At 47.3% G+C, this 10,664-nt stretch overlaps 1 protein-coding gene across 1 annotated transcript in view; it reads right to left on the reverse strand.

Moving 5' to 3' along the window:
- Positions 1 to 10,664, reverse strand: part of LOC144130382 (cytosolic non-specific dipeptidase-like) — a 38,941-nt gene that overhangs the window by 9,220 nt on the left and 19,057 nt on the right. Inside the window, exons 8-11 of the mRNA XM_077664305.1 lie at positions 10,036 to 10,180; positions 7,631 to 7,730; positions 2,340 to 2,511; positions 1,557 to 1,642 (exon numbers count right to left, since the gene is read on the reverse strand). Of these exons, the coding sequence (XP_077520431.1) occupies positions 1,557 to 1,642; positions 2,340 to 2,511; positions 7,631 to 7,730; positions 10,036 to 10,180 (503 nt within the window). The remainder of the gene's footprint in view (positions 1 to 1,556; positions 1,643 to 2,339; positions 2,512 to 7,630; positions 7,731 to 10,035; positions 10,181 to 10,664) is intronic.

The raw sequence follows: 10,664 nt of genomic DNA on the forward strand, positions 1-10,664 counted from the left end.
TTGGTGCCTTTTGTAGGATCAGAATCAAGCTCGTTGTCAGAAACTACAATCTTGGTCAAAAGTCTTAAGGCCACAGCGTTCAGCTGCAGCGAAATGAAGGTTCCTAGCATGCTGCGCGTAGCGGATCATTCAAAACACAAGTCAAGGAGGAAGCTTCTCTACCGCAAGAAGAAACCACCTGCTAGCATATCAAGGTTATTCGGCGTTTAATAGTGCTGTAATGGCTCTGTTATGCGGCTGCGGTGAGAAGCCTTCGGCCTTAAGACTTTTGACCAAGACTGTGCATTGGGGTGCTGATTAGCAAACACAAATATTAACTTCCGTATGACCGCAGTGCTTGAAGATCTGCAGACAGAGTTCTGGGGCAGCTTATGGTACATGCGATACACTCCCAAAATATGTGTTCGCAGTATATATCCTACAACAGCCTCTCTTCTTCACACCCGCCGCGGTGGCTCAGTGGTTAGAGCGCTCGGCTACTGATCCGGAGTTCCCGGGTTCGAACACGACCGCGGCGGCGGCTGCGTTTTTATGGAGGAAAAACGCTAAGGCGCCCGTGTGCTGTGCGATGTCAGTGCACGTTAAAGATCCCCAGGTGGTCGAAATTATTCCGGAGCACTCCACTACGGCACCTCTTTCTTCTTTCACTCCCTCCTTTATCCCTTCCCTTACAGCGCGGTTCAGGTGTCGAACGATATATGAGACAGATACTGCGCCATTTCCTTTCCCCAAAAAGCCAATTATTATTATCTTCTTCACCGTTTTAGAACGAAAACTCTTAGAGTACTTTGTTCACGATGTAGCCTTATGAATGAGCAGAGGACTGGCGTCATCTCTGACGTCATCACAGCTGCTAAATCAGCCTCCGTGCGCCTCTACTTCGCATAGCAAGTGTTTTTTTTTTTTTACGAAACAAAACCTGAACATGTAGATCTCGCACATGAATTCAAATACGAACGCTTGACTTGCCCCATTTGTTCCAACTAATCCTTTCCACACAAGTGTTTCATGTTAAACAACACCCGAAATTTTCGTTGCATTGGTTCTTATGTACCTCAATTGCCTGAGTACATATCTAAAAGCTGTCGCTGGTGTCCTACACACCGCAGTAACGCAGAATATAATGTATATTTCTTGACTATACTTACACTGATGCTTCCATTGTTACACTAGCGAATAGACAAAGAGTGTGGTGGGGAACCCAGGCGGCTGCGTTTTTATGGAGGAAAAACGCTAAGGCGCCCGTGTGCTGTGCGATGTCAGTGCACGTTAAAGATCCCCAGGTGGTCGAAATTATTCCGGAGCCCTCCACTACGGCACCTCTTCTTCCTTTCTTCTTTCACTCCCTCCTTTATCCCTTTCCGTACGGCGCGGTTCAGGTGTCCAACGATATATGAGACAGATACTGCGCCATTTACTTTCCCCAAAAACCAATTATTATTAACCAAAAGAGAATGTAAACCAATAAGCCCCTGCCAATAGACAGGGCGATGCTCTACAAGCCAGCGGAAAGAACACGATGCGGCGAGTTTGGACGCGGGCCGTAAGGAGCTCACCGTGTTTGACAGCAGCCGCTGCAGCTTTAAAGTGCGGTGCTCGGGGGTCCGTGAACCAGGTTTGGGCGCTGTGTCTCATTGTCACCCTGCGATGGTTGAACTTGTTTGATCTCACCGGTCTCTATTACAAATAACTTTGAATGTCTAGGCTGCTCCAGGCGTCGTAAGCGGAGGTTGGCCTCCTGAATAAATTATGACCATAATCATTAGCAGTAATGCACCATCTAAGCGAAGGAAGAGAAGCAGACAGACTGGCAGATTATAGCTTTCTCTGCTACAGAGAACGGTAGCTCTATTTATATGTTCACAGAATAAATGATAAGTGAGACATTCAACGGGTCGTTTGTAAAGAACACTCGAGGTTGCTACAACGTAGAATCAACTTTTTTGAAAACTCTATACAAGGCGCTTCAGATGTGCTTTCTCTATTAGCGCCATGTGCACTGTGACGATGTTCACGCGGCTTTTCTAGAAATAGCAAAGTTGAGAGCCGGCTGAATTCCCGGAATTTAGAAATTTCATTCGTTACTTAGCACACACGCACAAAAAAGTGGGTTCATTATTCATCAGCTGTGGATCTGACGATGTTAAAAAAATTTGCGCACAAAAAAAAAACTTCGCCACGTTTCAAAATAACTATTACGAGATAGCTTGTCCTCTGTTTCATAAGTAACAATCATATCAAGAGGTTGAAGTATCAGGACCAGCGAAGGCAGCGTTTCAAACATACCATCTCCAAGACAGCCATGCTCGCCAAGCAGGTTATGTGAAACACGTGCTCACTTGAGGCGGTTGGGGCTTTTCCGTTCCGCGAAGCGGCTCTCCAGGTGCCTGATGATGCACTCGTGCACCTTGTCGGGAAGCTGGTCGGGGACGGTGCGGATGGAGAACTTGCCTATCACGTGATTCGGTATCATTTCCGGCTTTCCGGGCTCGCAGTACGCGCCCGATATCCCTGCGTTTTCGACGCATTAAAAGGTCACACTACACCGCAGTTCGGAATAGAAAAAATGGCACGCTTTCGACGTAGTTAAACCGAGTAGGAAGAACGAAAGCACTTGAGGAAACACTGCCGCAAAGGCAACCGCATGCAAGATCCAGGTTAAAGTTCAAGGTCAAGGGTCAAAGGACAAGGTCAAAAGTTGAGGATTCACACATAACTCAGCTTTGCTAGTGAAGTAGTAGTGCTTTCACACTAAAATCTGAAGGCGGGGTCTAAGCCTCCCTAAACGGCAAACCATGAAAGAGGTATCAAAGATTGAATAGAGGGAAGCATTTCCCTAGCTTCCCTAGCGTTTCGCTAGGAAAAGCCGGAAGCGAATAAATTTCAAAAGATATGGAGGGCAGGTTAGTAGACTTGCACAGGGGTTGCGACCGGTTTTGGTTCCGATACAACGTAAAAGAAAAATGGTTTATAAACAGGCGGGCTTAGCATAATGCTGGAGCCTTAAAACACTGCTTTCGAGAAGTTTCTGCTAACCCACGCGTATATACATGTGGATTGCTGCCGCATCTGCGAATGTGCAGACTTTGCGAGAACGATCTGCATTGCATGATAACCAGTGATGTAGTTTGCGTGCGTGCGCGAGCGTGTGTGGGTTGCTACACTCAAGCAGGTAGTGCTACAATGTGGTCACCGCGTCCGTCGAAAATATAAGGCACAGCCGCAGCATCCTTAACACTTCCAAGAAGTTATCGTGAGGAATTGTACGCTCGCGCTATATTTTAATGCGAAAGCATTACTAGTCACATTACAAGAAAAGCCGGCGGCGTACGTTTGTATGTGTGTGTACTCGCGGATGGTACAGAAAATCCCAGCGATTGCAATAAAAATAGGGTGATGTCATAAAGCGGCCATAGGACGCCCAGAGCAAGCTGAGCACCGCCACTTCAGAGAATCCTATACATGTCGTTCGTCTACGTATACTCTCACTGGCTGACCTCAATTTGGCGCCAGTTTTCCCGACAACATAGGCCCAAAAATTGCGAGCAACTATATGTCGTACAGCTTTCCGGGTTCATGGTGTCATACGATTTCTCGCTCATATAGCTTGCATGTGATAGTCAAGTTGGAGCTAGCTATAGCTTGCGACAGGGATTCGAACCGATGATATGTACATCTTAAATTGTATGGCTTTCCTGACTCTTTGCCTCAAGGCGCGGTTGAAGTGTCTACCGAGGCGTGAGACAGTTACTGCGCATTTCCTTTCCTCAAAAACCAACCTCTTTCTTCCTTTCTTCTTTCACTCCCTCCTTTATTCCTTTCCTTACGGCGCGATTCAGGTGTCCAACGATATATGAGACAGATACTGCGCCATTTCCTTTCACCAAAAACCAATTATTATTATTTATTATTATAAAAACAATGACGTAACCTTTCGCCGCATACACCATTGCACGTGGTGTCCTACGATTTTTCGTTGCTTATATCATACGTTTCTTAGTCAGGTTGGAGGCTAGCTGGCGACAGGTATTCGAACCGAGTGTCCGAAATCTTTCCTCGGACCTTTGTGTGTTCAGTGTTTGCCGAGTCAGCGTTCGGAGGCGCGTCTTTGTTTCGTTTCTCAAGGTGCAACCTGTGTAGAGCTCGAACGCTGACTATGACACACAAATGCTTTCGCCTTCACAGCACAGCCCCGCCGCGGTGGCTCAGTGGTTAGGGCGCTCGACTACTGATCCGGAGTTCCCGGGTTCGAACCCGACCGCGGCGGCTGCGTTTTTATGGAGGAAAAACGCTAAGGCGCCCGTGTGCTGTGCGATGTCAGTGCACGTTAAAGATCCCCAGGTGGTCGAAATTATTCCGGAGCCCTCCACTACGGCAACTCTTCCTTCCTTTCTTCTTTCACTCCCTCCTTTATCCCTTCCCTTACGGCGCGGTTCAGGTGTCCAAAGATATATGAGACAGATACTGCGCCATTTCCTTTCCCCAAAAAACCAATTATTATTATTATTCACAGCACACAAGCATTCTGAAGTGCCCTCTGAATTTTTTAAAAGCCGCAGCTGTAAAGATGCATGTCACGGTAAAACGCTATTTTTTCTTTTTTTGCTACAACCTAGAAGTACTGGTTTCAAAGGCGGGAATTAGAGAAACCTATCAGTCATGTCCGAGAAAAAGCAGAGCTGACGGCATCCGGTGAAAAACTCGCACGTGCTGAACTCGGTATACAGTGTTTAATCATGCTGCTTGTGATCTTGCTGCCATCAGGTGACAACTCTAGATACTATAGAAATGAAACAGCTTTTCTTTTTAGTTATACGGCAGCATTACACTTTAAACTGAATTTAAACGTACACTGTGCTTGTCTAAAAGCTTTCAATTATCAATGGTTCGCATTTCCAGCATTTCCAGGTGTCACCTACCAGATCCCATGTGCTGATTGCCCCCAGGTTTACGTTGGCGAAACAGGAAAGTTCCTCAGAAGGCTTAACGACCACAAACGTGACGTCAGAAATAATAATCACACGACGAACGCCATTGCCGAGCATGTGCAAGAGCATACTCATATGATCGACTGGGACCACGTCACTGTCATCGCGAAGGAAAGGAACGTGTCATCTCGGCGGCTGATGGAATCTCTAATCATCCAATCGACACCAGCTACCATGAACCGGGTGCAAGGAACCATGCCACCCATCTACGCACGCACTTTGCGCCACGTGTTACGTATATAAGTCGCGACAATTTCCTGTCCCGCTCAGTGATCAAGGAACCCGTACGAGGTTCCGAAACGTCTTTGGATTTCATGACATGGTCAGTGACCGCATTCCTTTTTCTTTAAAGCTTTCAATTGCAACTCATAAAGTGGGTTAAATGGGACCCGTCACGCCTTGAAGAGATTTAAAAATACAACGCTCAAATTCAATACGGCGCAGTCACAAACGTTGTTCCTGCCGTAAAACTACTTCCGGCGCCGCTCTTTCCTATACGCATGTAAGTTTAAGTGCACGGTGCACAATAACGCTATATGGGATACTTTGTCCTCCCTTCTTTGCAAACACACAACTCTCAGACTTTCGCGACAGACATCACCGGGCCAAATAATTTGAGAGAATCTTCGCTCTTCCTAGCAGGCGTAAACTCACGAAAGCTCAAATGCGCGAAATTTGCACCTTTGCTCAACGACGCTCCCTCTGCGCGTCAGAGAGAGAGAAATGGAGGAGACACTTAAGCTCCGCCTTAAAGGAATGATGCGATAGCGTAGTTGATTAATGTCCATGTATGCAGAGTTGGTAATTCTCTACTTAACATTCATAGATCCCTGGAAATGCTTATACCCCTCCTGCGCCACTGCCCTGCGATGGCAGGTGCTCCCAGCGGTGGGCCTTTGGAGGCCCAAGTTGCTCTTCCCGAGCGACCAATCATTAATTAAACTGCCAGCTGCCACGGTTGGCAGTTTTCTGACTATTCGGTGGGCAGGTTGTGAAGACGCTGCAAAATCACATGACCTAAGTGTCCCACCTGCCACCTAGATTTGCTCTCTGGGCACCACCTGCCAGAGTTCTTCTCGTGATTTTTCGCCCACAACGCCGACGCCGAGTTTTCTGACAAACGGAGCCTTTAACGCCATGACGTAAAAAAAAAATAGAAGCGCGACTTGCCCTTCGGCATGTACATCGTTTTCTCCGAATGCTTTCCGTGTGCCAAGTGCTAGCGGAGTTCCTAGTGGATCACACTAAACTACTCAGTGTTGCATGTCGGACTTCTTTTTACGCAGCATCCATAAAGTTGACAATAATTGCGCCCTATCCTCGCCTATACGCATTTATTTTGCATATTAACGCATATTAGCGCTGCAAGACATATTATTCTTCTTTCTTTGTTAGGACAGGTACGCATACAGCACATTTAAAAGCCCGTTCTGGGTTATTCACTGCAGCTCCGCGTCACGTGGTGGTCCTGAACGGGATGTACAATACAATAAGCCGTTACACCTCGACAGAGTGCGTAATCAACTGCTGCTAATCTTCACGAAAAATGTAAACCAAATCGAGTTTTCCGCCATTAATACATTCGCCGGGGAATTACACGCACCGCCTGCACGAGACACGCGTCACGTTGAAGCAGCTGTAATGTGCAGTCATCACACACGTCACGCCCGCTTCCGTACTGGTAATTATGAAATGCAGATACCGTCAGCGTCTTATGAAATGCAAACAAACTGAAACGCGATCACAGACAATCAAAAATATTAGTGGCTGGAGAGGAAATACAGGCGCGTTCTATTAACGCTTCCAAAGAGCGATCTTTACGCCTTCGATGCGAAAATCAACCGCTGTAGTGTTCTGCCGCCCTATTGTGTAATATCTTAGAGTTTTGCCATTTTTGCGTTTCATCTGACGCTGAAAGTGCGTATCCGGGAGATCGCACTTGCATGGTTTCGACAAAGGGCTCGGTGAGATTTAGTGTCACCAAGTAATGTCTTATATTTCTCTCTTTCTTCTCTATATCTATATACATTCTATATGAAGCATGCATGCAGGCATTGTGGCACGTCTGGTGGCACTTGCCAGACTCCTTTTCCTTTTTCCATTTTCTTGTGTTCGTCCTCCTGTGATGGAACTAAGCAATAATAATAGTAAAAATTCGTTGGAGGCACTTAGATATCTCTTAACTGTGGGAAGGCGAAAGCCGTTTGCGACTCATTGCACTGATTTGAATTTGGCGCGCTTGCATTCATTTCACGATAGAGGAGAAGAGCAGCTGGCATGAGCGTGGTGAGAGGAAGCGGTGACGTCACGCTCCGCATGCGCAGCGCAACGGCAGTTGCTGCTTGGCGGCGGATCACACTGCTTCGACGTCCTTTCGTCTGATATGACGTCATCATCCACGTTTCCTCGTTTTTGAGCAATTTTTACCCAAATTATAGATCTTTCGGTTATCTTAAGGTCACCTCTTAAGGTGATCTAAAGGTCACGTGATCGTGTGACATCACAAACTCGCGTGACCTAGGCGGCGATGTAACGGACGGACGGTCACCGCGAGCATGAGCCATTAAAGGCTATCGCCTTAACAACCAGATCGTCTTTAATTGCCGCCGGGCGCTGAACACCTAGAAAGGGCGAGTGCTCACCGTGCAGGGAGAGGGACGGGTGACGCCAGCGGTACATCAAGGTCTCCACTTTGTCCTCGTGGGCGAGTTTGGTCACGCCCATCTCCTTCCGGTACTCCTCCTGCTCGGAGCACCAAGTCGCGCGATCAGTTGACCACTCCCGCGAAGCGATGCGCATGGAAAATTGTTGCGACCGAAATCCCCAAGATCCTATGTCGCATGATAGCCTCCTGTGCGCCATAAAACGCAACGGAACAGTTTGTTTGTTTACTTGTTTGTTTTTTCAGCGATAACTTAGTTTTAAGCTGTCCAGGAGGCAGGCGCCTCCGTAATGCTACCATCCGTGTGCCAAAAGGCCCACTCGTCCTCTTGGCGCCTATACGCCCCTTCCAACTTGGTGCGCGAAAGAAAATATATCGGTGTTCAGCCGTGGAACCGCCACAGAGTTAACACGCACGTTACCACAGCGCATGATCCGCGCATCATTCTAGGGATCTGCGGTAGTCGAACGGACTGCAACTAGCGAACTGCAATTCCACCCGTGCTTTCAGCGGCGAGCTTACCGACACACAGTCTCGGGATTTGCTAGCGCCGAATTAGAGGCTGGAGTGGCACGTACTCTTAAGCCCTATACACACATCTAGGGCCCCCCAGCAAATCATGGACCACACGCTTGAAACTTTTTTCATTCATTTTACAATTACCGCAGACTCCTCCTAGAGTCCAAGCAGAAGTGGGTAATAAACAAATACAAAAAGGCAAAGAACAAAAACCGTGTGTTTGCACTGTTCAAACAGGCAATATAATCCAATGCACCCTTACAGTCAACGTCACTCTGGCAGCCTATTCAAGTGGTAAACATATTAGGGGGAAAATATTTAAATGAATCGGTACAAGGCCGGTACTTCCGTAAAAGTTTCCGTGGTTAAAACGAGTGTTCGCTCGTGATACAGGGGTGAGGTAGCGAGCCTTGTCTACCTGCATTTTATTATTGAATAACTTACAGAACTTATGCCCGTGTTCTGTGTGTCTTGATCAAAGGGTCCCAAGGTCCAGTACATTAATCATGCCTGTTAGGCTGTCTGCTCTTTTGCAGCGGTTGTAAATGAAACGAACGGACATTCTTTGCACTTTTTACAGTTCCTATATGTTTGTTTTGCTTTAATGGTCCCATAAGCATGATGCATGCTCCAAAGTAGGCCTAACCAGTGCTTTATATGCAGTAAATTTCACGTGTGTCGGGGCTATCGAAAATTTACTTCGAATGCTCCATATGGCCTTACGTGCGGTGCAGCATACGTTATCAGTACGTTGGTTCCAGATTAAGGTGATGTTACTGTTATTCCTATAAGTATTTCACAGCTGGTACCTCTAATTACATCCCTACCAGTATTATATGCACGCTGCAATGGTTGTTTCCTGTTTGATACGCGAAGAACAGAGCATTTTTGGATATTGAACGAAATTTCCCACTTTTCGCACCAGCTGTGCATATATTGTTAGATTCGCAGCGTTACGGTGGGACATGACTGGCCGGCACTTTTGGGATCACGACTGCCGAAGTGATGAGCGGCAGCCTGTCACGAACCGTCCTGACGTGTCGGACGCCGGTACGGTTCGGCCCTTTGCTCGCTGGCACCAACGGCAGCTCCCACTTAATTTCCAGAAAATGCCTTTGCTTAAAATGAGACGGGCGCCCGATCTGGCAAAATAGGCTGTCCTTCTATGGTCATAGGGATTCTGTGGATTAATGGAAGGATTCCATGGTCAAGATTTGCAACGACTACAGGCAGAGCCGCCGATGGTCGTCGCGAATTTACTCTTTCAGGCACGAAAACAAGCTTACTCTCTGCAACGGCATTTTCGACAACATATATGCGTGTTGGGATCTTCAGCACGCTAGATATGTCAGCGGCGATAACTCTCCCCCTTACAAAAATTTCTTTACACAGTCTATAGGCTGGCCATAGATTTTGTCCATAAAGTCTATGAACTTTCTATAGGCACATCCTATAGACTAGTCTACTGGCAATACAAATCCTATAGACTTTTAGTATACTTTTTTGTACAGACAGTCTATAGACTAAGGGCCGACAAAAGGAAATACTATAGGAAGGCAATATACGCTTTATACACCATTTTTATAAGGGCCGTGCAATCTGAGGGCGACAGGAATGAAGCATGCTTAGATCATGAACACCTCGGTCTGCAGGAAAAGTAGAATTACGTCTCCTTGCGGTATTCCAACTTCAGGCGAGTTCTGCGGAACACAAGAGCTTTGAACCCCACGCAGGTCTACTGGTTGGCATTACTGTTGATCGTGACAAGCGCGTCCGTTATCGTCAGCAGTTCATCTCGTTACGTACCCTTTGAATACGGTTACAATAACGCAAACTTCACAATGCACATGGCAAGCCGTTTCTTACGAGATCGAAGTCGATGTTGCGGTACAGTTCGCGCTCTTCGTCCGTCACGGGCTGGACGTCGCCGTAGATGCCCGGAACCGTAATGTTCCCCGCAGAGTCCACCAGGCTATCGAGCAGGTATATCAGATCAGCCATGGCCTCATATCTGACCGAAAATAGAGAACACAAACGTCCTGGTGAAATCTGAACAAAACCGCGCGTTCCTACAAGTGTTCAGGTGCATGCATTGCCCGCGGTGACTTCTTAAATGAAACCACTGTGGGTGTTCTGCTTCCACACCATGAGGTTCTCTAAGTTTTCAGCGTTGCATGCAGTATTACTGCAAACCTTTTCAAAGAGAAGCAGGCATGTAACAATGTATCCAAGCATCAAGCAGCTACCCATCGGTTACATGTCTGTGTATCAAATACGCCTTTATAAAGATGATGCGCATTTCTACAACTCGCTACGGTGCATCAGTGGTTAAGGCGCTCGTCTACTGAGCCGGAGTACCCGGGTTCGAACCCGACCGCGTCGGCCGCGTTTCGATAGAGGCGAGACGCAAAAGGACCCGCCGCGGTGGAATAGTGGTTAGGGCACTCGCCTACTGATCCGCAGTACCCGGGTTCGAACCCGACCGCGGCGGCCGC

Source organism: Amblyomma americanum, chromosome 4 (genome assembly GCF_052857255.1).
Source record: "Amblyomma americanum isolate KBUSLIRL-KWMA chromosome 4, ASM5285725v1, whole genome shotgun sequence".
In the NCBI taxonomy this organism is placed as follows: Eukaryota; Metazoa; Arthropoda; class Arachnida; order Ixodida; family Ixodidae; genus Amblyomma; species Amblyomma americanum.